The sequence below is a fragment of the Pocillopora verrucosa genome, chromosome 6 (assembly GCF_036669915.1).
Source record: "Pocillopora verrucosa isolate sample1 chromosome 6, ASM3666991v2, whole genome shotgun sequence".
Taxonomy (NCBI): Eukaryota; Metazoa; Cnidaria; class Anthozoa; order Scleractinia; family Pocilloporidae; genus Pocillopora; species Pocillopora verrucosa.
The window spans coordinates 6,362,781-6,380,849 of NC_089317.1; the positions used below are offsets into that span (position 1 = coordinate 6,362,781).

Here is an 18,069-nt window from a genome sequence, read left to right on the forward strand (position 1 = left end):
GATAGATAACGTTTATTCCCGGACCAGCGTAGGTGAAAAAGTGAGCACATGTCTTTGGGCCAGTGCAAAACCGAAGTTAGGTGAAAATCGCAGGATACCTTGTAGGTTACAATACACTGAAAGAGGTCCAAGAGAAATCTACTCACGCTTGGTAGTGTGAGTTCACATTGATTGAACTGAGGTGAGAAGTCGTGTATTCTAACGCACTTTGACCATTTTCTCATCTTTGTACGACAGGTAAAAATTTCCTTTTCCTCAGCACATAGCAAAAAAAAACTTGTCGATGTATTTGTAGAGAGCCACTAAGGTGGATTTTGATGTTAGAACTGAGGGATTTTCGTTTGGCGTTTTATGGTTTCAGCCCAAAAAAAAATTCGGCGAGATATTCAGAACGTTTAAGGTTATCGTTTTATTTTTTCCTGTTAGAAATTTGGCTGTTAGCTATCAGTCCCTTAAGTTGACATATTCACGGATTACCGCCTTCTGCCCTTCCGCTGTCGTTAAAAAACACCCTGTTCATATTTATTTGCGGCGAAATTCTACACTAGTCGTCTGAGCAACTGGTTTTTAAGAACAGCAACTGTTTCAGCTTTGGAGACAAAAAAAACAATAGGGAAAGATAAGAGAATTGTAGAGTAAAAGCTCTTTTGTTTGTGGCTGAATAACGAAATTAAAAGGAAAATTGCAGTTGTTTAAAGCTAGTGAGATGAAATCAAGCTTTAATTATCCAACCATTTAAACGTACCTTTATTCACAGAAGCTATCTGTGCTATCGTGAATCTTTGTCGGGAAAGAGTAGCATTGTCCTCAATGTTGGAATCATTTCCTAATTACTTAGTCCCAAGCTAAAAATTGCGACTAAATTGCTTTATGTTTCAGAGACGGTTTTATATTCGTGTTGAAATTTTATACAATGGCCTTTCTAAATAGTTTTCCTTACCGTTGATTTATCTTGTCAGTTGCTGAAAATATTATATTTTCTGTCGTAAACTTTTGAAATAGATTATCTGTTAACTTCCCCCGCCTCGTTATCTCCCCTTTGTGTGACTAATAATGCTAAGTACTCAGTAGGCGTAAATCTTTTGGGCTTATCTCATGAGGTATGATTAGCGAGTGAGCAACTAATGATAGATCACTGATTTAAATAGTCGTATGCTTGACCTTACGTAAGTTACCGCAAAAGCCCTTAACAAGGCTCGTACCTTACATCGCATGCACGCTTCTTTTAGTTCGATAGATATCATTACCTCCATTTTGGAAAAGATACTAACCGAAAATAAACTGAGAAAAAGTAATGTAAAGTAACCTATGACTACTTAAGTTTATCCCAGATGTCTGTAACACGAAGTGATACGTGGTATGTCTATCTACCCCCCTGGATGGGATGATAGTTCATTGCAAGTCAACCCCTCACATTTCGTTAGGTTTTTGTGTCAGTTTGCAGGTACTCATTTGTAATCCTTGCTGGAGAGAGGTCAACTGAAAATGTGATGATTCGCCCGAGAACACAACACATCAACCCGGAGAGGTCATGAACTGAGACCCCTCGAACGAAATTCCATGCACCAATTTTCAAATTAACAGGGCGAAAAAAACAGCTCATTTTGCAGAAAAATTCATGCAATAATTGAACTAACAGTGACCTTTAAAAGATCTCGCTCCCTGAGTGAATATCTTTTCATCTCACCACCAACACGGTATCGCCCTGATCCCGGCTTCACTTGTTACCTAAGAAATTGCCCTCTTACTTAAAATTCTCCCGCTAAGAATAACTCCTATGTGACTACCGATAAAATAAAATCCTTATCTCTTTACTAAATCTTAATCTTCTTAGGATATAGCTTGGAATTTATCGAAAGCCGATTAGTTCGAGACAAAAATCGACTACATTTAGATATTTTGAGACACTAACGAGGACTAATTGACTTAAGCTTGTGGTTTTTTTTGATTGTCGGCAATTAAGGATGCAAGGCCGTTGTGACTAAATATACTGTTATTTTATTATCATTACTAGAGCGGCTAAATTTGGGGCTAAGGCTAAACGTTCTTATTTTCTGACAATTTTAAGCCTGATAATGTCCTTAACATTTTCTTAAAGCTGTGTGGTATAGTATTTCAATAAATCGATTATGAGCGACTGCAAACTGAGTTGTTCTTCAGTATATCGTGCAATAAGAAACATCATTGTTCCATGTCCTTAGGTAGTTGAGTTAATAGTCCTGTTAGTCCACAGTTTTACATTGTTTTAAACATTTGTTTATACTTCTCACAAAAAAGGCAAAATAGAGACGCTCTTAACTGACTCTCGGCCTGGGCGTGCTCTTACTATGTTCTTAAAATTTTGGTTTATCTCAGCCATAACATTTTTCTAAAAAATGTTCTTATGAAAAATGAGTGTAGCTTTTTCTTTAACATATTTTTGTTTGTTTTTAACAGTACATACGTGTTATTTTTTCTATTTGAGGGTTTTCATTTCTTGTAAGTTATTGTTTGACTGCTAGTTGTCGCTGTGTTATAGATTTTAAGTAAACATACATTAAATGATGAATCTTAACAGTCAAATTGCATGTAGAATTAGCAAAATTTTCGCTACATACTTGTGTTTTTTGTTGTGGTGAAACATCTATAAAGCAAATGTGTTCAACCTAGGACGGTAAACTAGCATATCTATTTGGAAAATGAAAAAGGCTAAATTTTTCGTCGGGATGCTCGAGGTGATAGTTATGAAGCTTTTCAAAGCAAAAAACTTCTCTCCAATAATTTAACGAAACCAAAAATCTTATGCCAAAATGAAAACCTGCAGAGTTTGCGCTTAAAATTTTAGATGTTGATCTCCTAACATAATTGAGATAGCACTCGTTTATACTTGCATGGGATTTGTCCTACCCCTGCCCCCAGAGGTCTTGTTTTCTCTCTTCCCCCCCCCTCCCCCCATCACCACCATTGATCGATTTCCCCACTCTACACAGGAACGTGTTTGTGTCATTGAGATCGAAGGAAAATTACCTTCCAGGTGCCTTCGAGACCAGCCGATAACATCGTCGAAGAAGGCACTATTTTTACTGATTTTGTTCTCACCACTTTCAGATCCTCCTAAACGATGTGATTTCAACGGTGTTCACTACAACTTAGGAGACACTTGGAATCCTTTCCTGTTGCCAAGTGGTTACTTCCGGTGCATAAAATGTGCCTGCAAATTGGTAGGTGTCCCATGTCGCTGCGAAAAGTACGTAAAAGGCGATGAATCAACAGAAATCATTTTTGCGGGCATGACGGTTTAATTCTGTTTCTTGGAACCGCAGGATCATTGCTTTTTAGTTCAGTTGCTTCTATATTCCAAGGGATTGGGTTAATTATATTTAATACATCTGCAGGCCTAACATAGGGTCACTTTGATTGTTTATAGTTAATTTAATTCTTAGTTCAACGCTCTTCGTATCGCGCGAACCCTTTGGTTCCTCATTCAAATGATCACCGACGTTTAAGATTTATCGTAAGTGATCTTCATTGCTAGATTGCAAATTTTACAAACGGTACTCACTGAAAATGTGCATCTTATTGGTAAAGATGGTGAAGATATCTTTCTTGAGCATTTTTAAGTCAGAGACAAAACTTATATAGGGATCTTTTGCGTCCTTTGAATAAGACAAATAAACTTCTATCTTCGGAGAAACAAGAGTTTGAAAATACTTTTATTTAAGACGTTCCTATTTGCTGGAATGTAACTTGCAAACAGGACAGATTTCTTTAGTTTCTGAATGTGACGTAATGAAACAATATTAGTGACCTTACCGGAAAAAAGATGGTTCTGTAGGTGCTGTCTAAATTTTTTGTACCCATGTACTCCTTGCTGTTGCCTTCCTTTATAGTCAGACGATGGTTCGTTGGCGATAATAGACTGTTCGCAATGTAGGACGCAATCGAATCCAGGTATGTGAACATGTTACTTGAGTAAGTGAAATGCAAAGATAAAAAAGTTAAAAAAGGAATAAAATCAATAGATGTGGCTTGCTGAAAATTTCCCGAAATTCCACGCATGTTCCTCTCTGAGTCATATAACGTGTACGTATGTGTCTGCGTCAATCACCGAAATAGAACTTTGTTCTGGAGAAGAAAATCGTTTTTCTTATATCGGGGAAGGGAAAGAAAAGAGAAATTGAATGACTAGTTCTTAAAAAAGGCCATGTGAGTCTGGCTTATTGTTTATTTTCTTTTTAGCCCTTCCTTCGACAAAGGAGCAACAGAGGAGTTGTACTTATAAAAATGTTTCATGGAATCACGGTGTGGTGTGGAAAGACGATTCCAAGATTCTACCGAATGATAAACAGTGTAAAGAGTGTAGCTGTACGGTGAGCAATATCAGTTCTTATAAACGAGTGGCGATAACAGTTAGTATATGCCAAAAGAGTGGCTAGCGCTGAAGGTACGCTCTGATTGGCCGCACAAATTTCGAATATCCTTTGGTATTCGCCTTCGAGCAACTCGCGCGGGATTTGCGCCCGAAAATATTGTAATTGTTGCAGGAATGAATAATTTAAAATCATCTTTTTAAGCTCTGTTATCTCGCTCTTTTAGTGTACACTAGAACAAACATACACCTAGCCACGTCCACTTCGGTGAATAATTTTTGACTGTACGGATTTCTTCAAATCTAATATTTATATAATCGAGAGGCATTTTGACATTGTCCTGCAGTGGTCTGTCCGTTTGGCTAACTATGAAAAAGAAATCTTTGTTATGCGATTGGGTCGCACATTGCACATTGTTTCTTTGGACTTGTCTGTCAAAAATTATGACATCCTAAATAAATGATAAGACGTGAAAAACGTGCAGGGATAAGGGAAAAAGGAGTTGCTGCTTATACGGTACGCATTATTACTAACTGCGCGTGTGCCACATACCATATACAAATGTGGGATTGGGATTAGGGATAGGGATTGCTTACTACATTCTCAGGATTGCTACTTGAGAAACATGCAAGGATTATTACTTGCAACTTTATACTATTGTTCATTTAACTTTTCAAATGATTTGTGAAATGCTGATGAGGAAATTTCCTTCGCTTAAAATTTCGTCAAGTATAGTGCAGTTTTAAAGGCTTGTTGTGGCATTTGCTAAAGATGGATGGGATCTCATACCATAGTTTCGTGGGCTTAAGATCCACCCAGGGTGACATTGTCTTTGTCATTGGCTCTGACGAAGGGCCAACGTTCGAAACGTCAGCTTTGAGACTCTTTACGGTGGCCAATTTACGTTATCAGTTCAATCGATAATACTAAATTACCCTGTTATACTTTGCCACCGACAAGCACCACAGTTTCTTTAGAAATTCACCCCCTTTATTCATGTGATATATTGTCTGATAAGGTCAAAAGAGGCTCGGAAAACAGCACCATTTAGGGCTCTATTTGGCAACATTTTGATAAAAAAAAAAGCATGCAAACATGAATAAATATTTTCTTTTATTGCTTGTTTCTCTTTTGATTTTCTTGTGTACAATTGCAGGACGGATATGTCACCTGCGCCATCAGAACTTGCCCAGTCCTTACCTGTCAGAATCAAACAGCTGGACAAGGATCTTGTTGTCCTGTTTGTGCAGGTATAATGCATTCAAGTCAACCGTATGACTGTCTTGACGCAAACCGTGACGGATGTGGACAAAATACTCATAGTCATAAGCCCCAAAGTGTCTTAATGAGCTTCCTCGTGGGGATAATAGACCATTTTATATATTCATATTTAAATATTGTTCATATCTAATGGCGAAATTAATCGATCAAGTTATAACTAGATCAGATTTTAGGAATTTGCATTTGAATTTGGAATTTGGGTAGTTTTGAGGGTGAGCTACCGCAAAAAAATACACAAGAATTTCCAGTTTCAGAAGGCTTAGAAAAGGGAAGCCAGTCTTTGTAAACCGTGTTTAGAACGTATTAAGCTTTTCACTTGCCTTTTCTGATTGCAGAAGAAATTCATTCGAAAAAAAAAATTACAACATCTTTGAGTTGTAATTGGCTGAGCTGGTTATTACTTCCACGCGTTAAGTCGAAATTTTATTATTATCGATTTTTGCTGAGGGGTTTACCTACATCAGCCATGCTGCAGCATCACGCTCAATACTTTTTCTTTATCACTTTTCTGCAAGAGGGGGTGGGTGCAGCGAAGAGTGACAGTCCATTAGTCACTCTTGGAAGAGAAAAGATGACACTTTTGATACGGTGAATTCGGAAAAAATTTCCCATACAACAAGCACGTCCCAACAAGTTTTAAACATCTTTTTTCCTTTCTCTTTGAAATTGAGCTGCTTTTAGAAGGAATGTTTAAGTAACCTTTCTCTCTTCTATTGTCGTTTCAGACCACTTGCAGACTCTTCGGTCTCCCATGGGTATGTCCAGTCTACTTTTTGTTTGTTTGGGTCGGCAGGAAATCAATAAAACAGTATTTTCTCCAAAGAAATTTATAGGAAAGAAATTTAATGAATGGAAGAAGAAATTGAAAATTAACAGAAGAAAGAATGCAAAAGTAAAGAAATAAAAAGATTTTCGTTTAATGTTTCCAGGTTCAATTGCAATTTTAAGCGTCGTTTTTTTAGTAGGAGGAAACCGGAGAACTAGGAAAAAAACCCTTAGAGAAAAGACGAAAACTAATAACAAACCTAGCCCCCCATTTGACACCAAGTTCAGTTATCCATCCCAGACCAGGCGATCGTTCACATAGTCCCACCATTCACGTTCCCCTAAAACTACTCCACATGAAATTTGATGTTGTACAAACCACTTCCTAATCAATACGTACACGTCTGGGTTGTTTCACACTTTTTCCCAGATAAAATAAGTAGTTAAACAATACAAATGAAGTTTTTTATAAGAAAAATCAATGAGGCATACCTTTAGAGTTTTTGATATTGTTTTTGTTACTTTCTCTTTGCTTTTTATCGAATTAAGAGCCTGCCGTTGAAATTTAAATGTTCTCTTTTCAGGGTGTGATATGATGAATAGATATTACAATCACGAGGAAACCTGGCACCCAGAATGGCCCCAGACAAATGATCGTCACCCCTGCATCACATGCAGTTGTCAGGTATTTGCATTGTAGTCTTGTTTCATAACTTCAAAGGAATTACCAGAAGTTATAAAAAAGACGTTTCTTTCCTTTCAGTTAAAATATTTCACCACTGTCAACTATAGAGAAAGCAAAATGGTAGTATTGAGCGAGTTCCAAGAAGGAAAGGCCGAGATCTATATGTTGACCATATAAAGCGAAACAAGGTTGCTACAAGGCCTCAATTTTTTTTTTGTTTCACCTTTCTCCTCAGAACTCTTCAGTAAATTGCAATAAGACCGTCTGTCCTGCGTTAACCTGTAGAAATCCTCAGCCGAAACCAGGGGAGTGTTGCTATTCCTGTCCAGGTATTTTTATTTTAACCCTTCAATTCTCAGAATTGATAAACAGGTCACTTTTCTTCTCGATACTGATACACCATCGGTGAATTGATGATAATAAAACTCAAACTTATCGGGAAAATTGTGCTGACTTAACCAAAAGAGCATTTCCATTGAGTGTCATCAAAACCAAATCAAAGGTATCATGACAGCCAATCAGAGGAAAGAAATATACAACCAGGAGCCAAACAGAACTCAATGTAAAAGCAAAGAAACTGATTGGAGCGCGTGACCAAGGCGTGGTTGGCTTCAGTTTTGAATCTAATTTTTTGAGAAGATGACCCGAGTTTTTTGGACTAATCTTGAAGTAAAGCGAAGAAAATCCCGGAAATCATTCGACGCACGATTCAAAATTTCTTCAACACCAATTTGAAATGAGTAGCAGCTTGAAGAGAGAATTACGAGTCACATCTTGTAAGAAGGATGCTTGAAATTGTTTGTTGAACAAAAAAGTTCCGTTGAGGTCTTACAAACCTATGGGTTCCTTACAGCCGTAAATCATATCGATTTTCTATGTTTGAAGCGACCAGTAGTAATGTTTCACCTTGGCAAGGAGAACCAAAAATATTTGAGAATCCACCAACGCTCCTGACCCAAAGATATCAGATCAATGGAGTGAGGTAATTGGACTTTTCTCTCGTGCATTCAACGCTGAAAGTTCACCATAGGGCAAAGCCCGAGACATTTCATATTGCAACCCTCGTGTGATTCATGTGATCACTTTTCATATTTGGGTTTTATGAAAAAAAAAAAAAAAAGCATGTGATTTAAGACCTTTTGAGGCTTTAATCACTCAGAAAGTCCAGTGCTCCGATCTCCAGTTAAACCTCAACCAAAAATGAGAAATTTCACGACGGATTCCCAGTCACCAATAATTTAGAGAACTTTGCTTAATCAACTGAGCTGGCAATGTGAATTGGCCACTGTAGAGAGATTCTAAGGCTTACGTTTCAAGCGTTAGCCCTTCGTCAGAGCGATTCATAACATCAGCTTTAGAATCTCTTTACGATAACCACTTACATTATCAGCTCAGTTGACAAAACCAAATTACCTTCGTATACCCCTACCGACAAAGGCATCACAGTTTCTTCAGAAAAGTATCCCTGTTACAAAAAACCGGTAAGTAACTTAACTGTCCATATATTTCTCGCAATCAAGACGGTCTAAGAAGTATCACTGTCTCGTGTGCGCTGAGCAGAAACCCTCACCAGAAGTAGCTTTTTCTTCAACATAACGACACTATAACAAATAAGTTACTATAAGCTTTTTATGATGTTTATTTGGCATTCGAAAACAAGAATGTCAAAATTTCCATACCAATCACAGCTTCGAAAAATGATTTGAAAAATATAGAGGTGGAGTCGTTGTTTTTAAGGTTGTGGTTTGCATCGTTTCCATCCATCTTAAACTGTATATCTTACTTTCCTTCCGATCGATTTTCTCAGTTGATTTTTATCAAAATTATGCAGTAAATAATTATTGGCCACTCGCTGAAGAGCGAAAGATCGTCGTACTTATCTAAGCTGTTCATTGATTGAGGGAAACAACAAACTCGCCACGATATAAGAATGCAAGCAGAGACACGTGGTAGCAAGGAAACATTTTAAGTACCATCTAGTCAGCAGTTATACGATCAAGTTGTTAACGAGATCAGATAACCGTGAAGGGAGGAAACGAGCGCACGAAAATTATTGCACACTATCCAGTTACACATGGAGGACCTGTAAATTGACTTATTGCAATGTCAAAAAAAAAAACATGTGCACATTGCCTTACAGGCGCTCAAATCATTCTGTGGATGGCCAATTGAATGAGAAATTTAAAAAATTTCCCTCTGTTTACTTCATTATCAGTCAGTTATTACATTAGCCAGAGTCACCTTTCCACCGCAGCCCAAAGCTTTTAACCTTTATCAGTTTCTCGTCAGCTAATAACCGTAATCAAGTAATGCTGTTCACTTTTCTAATGGTAATACTAGTGTAAATTTAGAAGAAACATTTTAAACTGCTAAGCTAATGCGTGCTAATTCAGCCTTGATTTGCTTCTCCTTGCTTTTGTGGCTAATTGATTTCAGCTAACTCCTTTAAAGTGAAAAGGAAAATATCTTCCAAACCCTCAGGAAGTATCGGAAGTCTGCTAAGACGGAGAGGTAGGAGTTCCACATTTGGGCAACGCATTGCATTGCTGCAGCAGGTCAGGGAAAAGTCAGGGAATTTCACTTTGAGTCGGGGAAAATTAACCTCTCTTGAAAGAAGTCAGGAAAAAATGTTATTTCAAATAAATATGAATTCTATCATTTTGTCGTGGCCCTCTTATGATTAAAGATGGTGACACTTTCCTTTTTGTGATGATGATGTTACCCATCAAATGTACTTTGTTCGGTATAATTGGAAAATTCCCGACTAGAAAATCCTTCCCTTTGTGATGCAAGTGTAAGTTGGTTTATGACTGAAATCATAAATTTTCTTTTCCTTCTATTTTCATCTATTTCCAATTCTCGGGTATATTTCACGAGACTATCAATGCTTTCTACATGTTGCTTGAGGCAACTTTCAATTCATATACACTGTATGTGACTTACTGAAAGCGTTATTTTGTTTCCCAGTATGGCTTTGAAAATTTTTGTTCCAACCAACCCCAACCAGGGTCTCTATTTTGACTATTATTTTGCATCCGCAATACCTTTGCTCTTACTAACCAAAATAATTTCATCCTCAGCTCGCTTTATGTTAGTTAACTCTTCATATGCTTATACTGCTAATATCTTACTTCGATTCAATAAAGTAAAATAATGGTAAAGTAAAAATAATGCTAACCCCTGCGAAATACATTAACTTCCTTATAGTGCACAATCGCAATTCGATTATCGTCGACTTCAAAAATTGGTCCAGAAGAAGGAAAGGTAGAAAAGGTAAATTTTTCACACGAACCAAGCGACAATGAGTAACGCAACCTCTCTCTCCGAGAAGCAATGCTATCTTATCACTGGGGTATAAATTCAAAACCAAAAAGAGAAGCGAGAAGTATGTTGTGAGGCCCATAGCGGCTACTGAAATGTTAGTCTAGATCAAAAATATCAGTAATTTACACATCAATGCATTAGTCAGTATTCGATGTTGAGTTCCAGGTCAACTCGAGGTTGTCTCGATGCAACGCTAAAACAACGCATTAAATTCAGAGGAGTTGATAAGTTAGTAAGTCGGACGTGCTTAATTCATTAAATTACAAGGTCTCGTATTCTTATTGGGAAACCTCTTACTCGTTCGTTTGCTCATTATAGTGATACAGTATTTAAATGCTAACATGTGGTGGACTTTTTCTAACTTTTGACTTCCTGGACCGGAAAAAATGAGTCGTACAGTTGAAATTAGAAAGTGCTTCCAATTATTTCATCTTTTACGAAAGATTTAAAAGCTCAAATTTAAAAAAAAAAATTTGCGCAAACTATCAGCGCCGATATCACTCTCAACCTTTCGACGGTTTGCACGGTATAAGTTGGCGAAAATCAACCTGGATTTTCATTATCAGGTAATGCATTGTTTCATATCCTTCCAGCGTGGCAAGGATCTTTATCACTTAGAACTTCAAATCATTCGGTGGAAAAATGAACTATGGGTAACTCAAAATAACAGTTGCGAGAGTCTTTGTGAGTCTTTACACGGAACGCTCCGACCCCTCCCCTCCCCTCCACAACCCAATGAGAACGTCCACCATACCCCGGTACTCATTCATCAGTCTTAGCTGCCCCAATAGGTCGTTTGTTTCTTTGGCTCGGTCCTGACTGAGTTATATTATCGTATTAGTAGTATTTAAAGTAGGTTGCGTACCCGTCACAAGGTCCCATTATCTGCTCTTCATAAGACGCAGATGTTCAAGTTCATCAAATTTACCCCAAATGGTTTTTTCAGTGTAAAATATTTATTCATCTTCTCATCTTAATCAATTGATTATTCATTTATTTAGTTGTATTCCATTTGTTTATTCATTTATCATATTGGTTTGTTGACAGAGCCAGGAATACCAAAGCCCCCTGCTGACTGTAAGTGGGGAGGATTAACGATTGCTCACAATACTTCATTTTTTCCACCAACTCTTGGTGCATTTTCAAATTGCATCTCCTGCTTCTGCAATGTAAGTTTTCGAATGACACAGTGCGTTTTTAATGTTTGTACATATCTCGGACGCGGGGTGGTTCCGATACAAGAAGATCCTTTTTTAACTCCAAACTGTTCCTTTTCCCAGAAACACTCTGCTTCGAACGCTTGACTATCTGACATTATAACCCACCCGCTAATTTTCGCGCAATACTATTGGCCTCTAAACGTCACGTGGTGCAAAGTCACCGCACGAAAGCTTATGGTAAAGTCGAAGCCTTACCTCTAACAAACCAAAGAATGTGGAAAATCAAACTAAACAGCAGTATATCAACTATACTGAGTATATCTACGTTCAATGAGAGTATTTAACCTTTTAAGTCTCTTTTCACAGAACTCTAAATTAGTCGATTGTAAGCGTGTTACATGTCCGACTCTCAATTGCAACGACACTTTTAAACCCCCTGGGAAGTGCTGCCTGGAATGTAGAGGTAAGCTTAAGTTTTCAAACATCTCCAGGCTTTTTAATCTCATGAAATCCATTCCCAGAAGAAGATAACTGTACTGCCCCGTGTTACGGCTATGCAAAGGAAGGGAAGCACGTCAGTCTCCAACTTTTTCAACACTACATTGTGTTCTAATTTCCTGAATTAGAATAAAGGCGAATATTGCACCATGAACCACCTTAAGCTGACTCTGCTTTCAGGTTCCAAAGACTAACCTAGCATTTCAGAAATGTCTTCGGCTTTGCACAAAATGCGACTGCGGACGCACCAATTGACTCTTCGTTGAGTCTCAGAACTAATTTTTCCACCACCTGGCGTTTTATTTGAACTATCAGAAGCTACATTATTTTATTATCTCATGATTAGTCATTTTCTTAAAATACAAGCAGGTGAGCTGAGATAAGGTTCAACAGTTTTGTTGAAGTGCTGCTCTCTATTTGTATGTAGCTCTTTCAAATTATCTTTCAAAAATTTGGTCCGTACTTTTCGTTCCATTTTTACATCAACTTTGTAATCGAAAAACCCGTTTATAATTCGAATCTTTCCCCCACTTCCCCTTCTTAAGACTAATGTTTCTCTATTTAGAATGGGAAAAATTTCTTCTCAAGAAAAGTTCGTAGTTCAAATGGTGCGGCGTTTTGTTTTGGCCAAGAGGTTCATCAGATACCTTTGACCGGAAATATTAAGCAAACTCGTTTACTATTACAAACTCCATTCCCAAAGTTCAGATGCATGTTTCTTAAGGAGTTTGAATTTAAAGTCCGAAAGGGACGATGCTGATGATGCTGAAGATGATGTTGATGCGATGAATCAGCGTTCTTGCTGTATCCTTTTTTTTTCAGTTACGACAGAAAAGAAAGACAACGTGCATTCACATGGAAATGGACTTTGCAATGTTGGAAAATCCCGGCGCCTCTATGAATATCAATTCCCAACGCAAAGAAACTCTAACTACAAGGTACAAGTTGCTTTGGTGGATAACGCCAATAATTTTGCGCAGATTTACTTCACCTCTGCAAACAGGACATGGAAGAATCCGCCCACTGTCACAAACACAACCAAGAGTAACTTCGATTCAATCCTAAGACAGAGCCATAGGTACAAGTACATTGGCAAGATAAAGGAGGGTAAGTGGTAACAGGTATAGTTACTTAAGATAGGTGGGAAAAGGAGATAATTTATAAAAATGCTCTTATTCATCACTTCACGGGTTTATTTGGAACCAACACATTGACCAGCTCCCAGTTGGCTTGTTAGCTCAGTTGATAGAGCACTGCACTGGTATCGCAAAGGTCATGGGTTCAAATCCCGTACAGGCCTGAATTTTTTTTTCAGGCCTTCTTTTCACCACTATTTGAGTATTGTTCATTACTGCGAAGATCGCTTTCTTATTCAAAAATGCTCTTCTTAGGTAAGAAAGGGATCAGGATCATGAGTCGACTTCAGCGTCCATGTGGTAGCCAGGGATGCATCCATACACTGCAAAAGATAATGGAGCGACTCCGTGAACGAACTAAATGCTCCCCGATGGTCATGGCTACACCACCTCAAACGAAACACACTACCATAGCTCCACCACCTCACAAAATTCTCAAGCAGGAGACAGACCCCTAAAACTTCCTGAGATTTTTTACGAGACGAAAAACATTTAGTATGTTTGAAGGAACGCCAGGACTGTTTCCGGCCCAAATGGTTCTTGTCTTTTAGCTACGCCATCAGTAGATTTCTTTGATGTAGATGTCACGCACTTCGTCGGCGAAGTCGAGCGTGAGGAGATGAACGGGTCATAGTCATTGCCAGGGGATTTATAGTTTGGAGACTCTACCTTAGACTTGAATTGAAAGTAGTGAATAAAATTTTGAATTGGGCTTGTTGAATGATTAGATAGTATCTGTCAGTGTCACCAACTACGGAGTCATTTCTATGTGCTACCACTAAGTTAAAAATCATAAAGAAAGCTCATGCATCTGTAGAAGAAGTAGAGGAAAGCGAAAACACGGACCTTAACAGTTCTGTACACAAAAACCTTGCTCTTGAATAGTATAGGTTGAACATGGTTTTAAAAACTGCTTCTGACACACGTATTCAAGCGAAGTTTAATCATAGTAGATCAGGATGGCTTATCTATCGTATTTTAGAACGGCACAAAAGATAAATTATAACTCTTCCATCCATTGTCGACCACGAAGCCGTCAATTTCGCGACAACAACAGAAGACAAAAACAAGAAGTACCAAACATTACGAAATTTCAATTTCCGTGGCTTTGAGTCTGCTTCAGAATCAGAATCAGAACCTATTTAGGAGCCTTGGTTTTGTGCATCCCTTTCGGTAGTAGCGTTGGTTAAGATCGCTTTGTAGGAATATAAAGCAGTTTTCAATTGAGTACCCAAAAAAGCAAAACCATAGTAATAAAGGGGGTAAGTTTGTAAAGAAACTGTGGTGCTGCGTCGGTGGGAGAGTATTACAGGGCATTTTAGCGGTATTAACTGAGTTGAGAACGTAAATTTGCCACCGTAAAGAGTTTGGAGGCTGACGTTTCGAGCGTTACCCCTTCGTCAATCGCTCTGACGAAGGGCAAACAATCGAAACGTCAGCCTTTAAACTCTTTACAGTGGCCAATTTACATTTTCAACTCAGTTAATAACACTAAAAAACCATAATAATCCCACCGACCGGTCAGGAAAAAAGTTTAACATTGTCATTAGCCAATTATAACTTAAGCAGAAATAAGCAAACTACTTAAAGCGCGGAAAAACGCGAATGAGCACTAAGTCGCGATTGTTTTCAGTTTTGCATCTGATTAGTCGAGAAGATGGTGCGAGTTTTCTGAACCAGTCACAGAGCAGAGTAAAGTATAACCAAAGCAATCACGGATTATTTTTGACACCGTGGTGAAAATTGCTCTGAACGATGTAATTTGCTGTTTACTAAATTTACAAAACATCTATCGAAAAACTGGGCCAGTTTGTTAAAATATTAATTGAGCGATAACAGTGAAGCTAAACTCTGCGGCATACTGAGGTATGAGAAGCCTTTCATAGAATTCGCCTGCGCTCTGCGCTTTTGTTTCCATATTTATCATCGCATTTACTATTTTGTCCCCTCTGACAAACGGTCTCAACAGAACGTCTACCAGTTTTAAAATTTCTAATTTCAAGTCTCTGTCTCTGATACTAATACAACCCTGCTGAGCTGTCTGGAAATTGTTCATAGAGGGCAACTTTGTCCGTGGCCCACGGACAAATTTGATAAACAGTGTGTATCAATTGAACAGAATTTGTAGTAGCTTCTTGCGTTCAAGACATCCTCTGCTGCTATTAGGCAATTATTGGGTTAGGCTGAGCAAGATCAGTCATGAATTATCAAAGCCAAGGCCTGTGTTACCTTCGGTTTCGGCAGATAACACAGACACGAGGTTTGGTATTTCACGACATCCTGCGAAACCGAATTCAATAATTGTCTTAATATACATTTTTCAAACAATCTGCAAATAAAGACACTTCTCTCTGAGTTTGCAAAAGAGAAAACCACACGGACGAGGGGCTCGGAAACTAGACAGACTTGTACTCGAAATGATATGTGCAACATCCGTTGCAGTTATTGGGTCATTACGTCAACTTATGTCATACGCTATTGGATATTGATTGCATGCACTGGGCCATTCGCATTTTTCACTTTAAATCTAACGTATATGGGTTATTGACCAAGCTTGTGCAGTCAAGATAGCTAGATCTTGGTTGAGTTCTTCTTTTGCGCTTTTATAAACCTAGATAGAGTTGGGGTCCATAACGCAATGAAAGAACAAGGCTAATATCCAGCCATCTTGACCGAACAGACTTGGTCAATGAAAGATGTATTGTATAACAAAGAGATTTCGCTTCAATAAGAATCAAGAATGACTTGATTATTTCTAGATTCAAAAGAGGCCAACTGTGTTTGTAGCACAATGAACCCACGATGGTCGTTTGTTTTTCTTTGTTTTGACTGTTTTCTGCCGCTTTCTGCGACTTCATCACCGACATTATACAAAATTTACGAAATTTGTAAGTCCGCTCCACGCAATGTTTTTCATGCGCGAGGTCAAAGTTGGTAATCCCGAGCAGGCAAGATGGGCCCATCTTGCCCTGTCGGGAACACAGGATTCGCTTCATATTGCCCACAGTCGCTGCCAGCTGTGCAATAAATAATGATATTAATCCTTTGCCTCACAGTTATTTGACTTGATTGCTATTTTCGCTCAGCAACCTTTCTAATTGAAGCGCATCTGAGCCGTCTGATATGGATAACAATCCAATACAATTTTATTCCTTGATTAAACAATAATCAAAAATAAAAATGGACAATGTATGTATATTTACACTCCGTTTCCACTCGTTGCGCTTTTAAGTTTATTCATCAATCTCGGGCATCGTGGCCAATGAAAGAATTGGCCCGTGTAAAGCGTAAGGAGCACACTCTCTGTCTATATCGTTGTTGGCTTTGTGGGCGCCCAGTTAAGTCTCTAAAATAGGCGGACCGAACAAAAACCAGTTATTCCTTAGATCTCTGGTGTCCCATTCTTCTCACGGCTAAACGAATCAATCCATCAGCAAAACACAGGCTTGCTCCCATAGGGGCCAAGGCGACCATTCGAAAGATTCCGGCTCAAAATATTTCTTGGTCGTTTCTGCCTTGTCGTTTATTCATAGTTTTCGGGTAGAACACGATAACCTGGTCGACTCGACGCAGCTGTAATTAACTCTCTTTTTTTTAAGCACAAATTGTGTCTGCATGCTATATTACCAAATAATTGGTTCATGCCTGACTGTGCATATATTGAGTGATGGATGCACTTGGGCAGTTTGGAGAGCACTTGAGAAGCTATAGTTGGTCTCGGCTGCGCCTCAAGCAACTCTTAACAGCTTACGCTTCTTTAGTGTCCTCTTAGCTTCCTACTTCCTACATCCCAAACTCGATATACGCTCGCTAAGCATGGGCATTTTATTTAATTCGCTTTGAAACGTAGTTTAACGTTAGATAAAAGAAAGGAACTACACAAAAAAAACCCACTTCGGAGGGATAATTCTAAAATTATCACCACTAATCGGCGTTACCACCAGCGCCTTTGTTTGGAGGCTTGGCATATTAACTCCGCCCACGCTCCTTTAAATCGTGACGATGGCGGTTTGCTTCCTGACGCCTATTTACACCTCGTCAGAAAAAAAGGCCGCTAATTAGTGATCATATAAAAGGACCTCTTGTTGCAGCGTTTAGATCACCCCTGATGAAGGCACTAGACAGGAGTGTCGAAACGTTGGGTCTATGAATTGTAACTTCTTCGGTTATATTCATTAAATCTGCAAACCTGAGTAGATCAAATCTAATATCAGAATACCAAACAAAAATACGAAAGCTGCAACGTCGAGAAATAAACGAAGCAAAAGGTACTCCATTTTCTCCACTAATAGCCCATGAAGATGGTATGAATGGAGGAGTCTTCATGCTGGTTGTGGGTTAGAATTTCATTACTTTTTCTGTAATCGGTTAAAATCCTCGATTTTTGTCGGTAGTCAGTAAATTTCAGTTAATAATGAAAAATGAAAGTTAATTATTCGTGGGCTCGAGTACCGGACGCTGTTCTGGAAATGAGCCCGCGTTCTTAACCGGCCACAAGGTGAGGTTAATGACGGGAAATTCTATAATTCACTTAATGGCCCAAATTTTGAGTGGCTACCTCCTTAGCTAGAATGCTTCTCTCTGAATACAAATATTTATAAGGTCGGATCATGTGGGTTGTAGGTTAGTAATCACTAGTCACTGATTAAATCGGTAATTTTTTTTCTTTTTCTTTTTGCGTCTTGTCGGTAGTCAGTTATATTCTTCGCTTGTCGGCTAACCCCATTCAGACCCTTCATTAATGTCAGGTAACTGACATTAATTTGCAATTTCAAAATGTAATCAGTATAATAAGCAAATAGATCCTTTGAAATTGCGAAGATAAAAACTAGGAAGGTTCTAAGGCATACTAGTCGTTAAATAATTTATGC

The 18,069-nt window shown here is 38.4% G+C and overlaps 1 protein-coding gene across 9 annotated transcripts in view; it reads left to right on the top strand.

The window, feature by feature from the left end:
* Window positions 1-14,033, top strand: part of LOC131788444 (chordin-like protein 1) — a 52,820-nt gene extending 38,787 nt beyond the window's left edge. For 6 of the 9 annotated variants that reach the window (XM_059105538.2, XM_066169257.1, XM_066169256.1 and 3 more), the window contains 13 exons: window positions 3,088-3,200; window positions 3,870-3,930; window positions 4,219-4,349; window positions 5,506-5,599; window positions 6,356-6,385; window positions 6,980-7,080; window positions 7,316-7,409; window positions 9,517-9,591; window positions 10,288-10,353; window positions 11,452-11,573; window positions 11,931-12,027; window positions 12,885-13,169; window positions 13,454-14,031. In XM_059105538.2, coding sequence (XP_058961521.2) covers window positions 3,088-3,200; window positions 3,870-3,930; window positions 4,219-4,349; window positions 5,506-5,599; window positions 6,356-6,385; window positions 6,980-7,080; window positions 7,316-7,409; window positions 9,517-9,591; window positions 10,288-10,353; window positions 11,452-11,573; window positions 11,931-12,027; window positions 12,885-13,169; window positions 13,454-13,656 — 1,472 coding nt within the window. In that variant the 3' untranslated portion in view covers window positions 13,657-14,031. Of the gene's footprint in view, window positions 1-3,087; window positions 3,201-3,869; window positions 3,931-4,218; window positions 4,350-5,505; window positions 5,600-6,355; window positions 6,386-6,979; window positions 7,081-7,315; window positions 7,410-9,516; window positions 9,592-10,287; window positions 10,354-11,451; window positions 11,574-11,930; window positions 12,028-12,884; window positions 13,170-13,453 lie in introns of all 9 variants that reach the window. The other 3 variants (XM_066169255.1, XM_059105537.2, XM_066169258.1) reach the window with 2 other exon arrangements.
* Window positions 14,034-18,069: the final 4,036 nt, after the last annotated feature.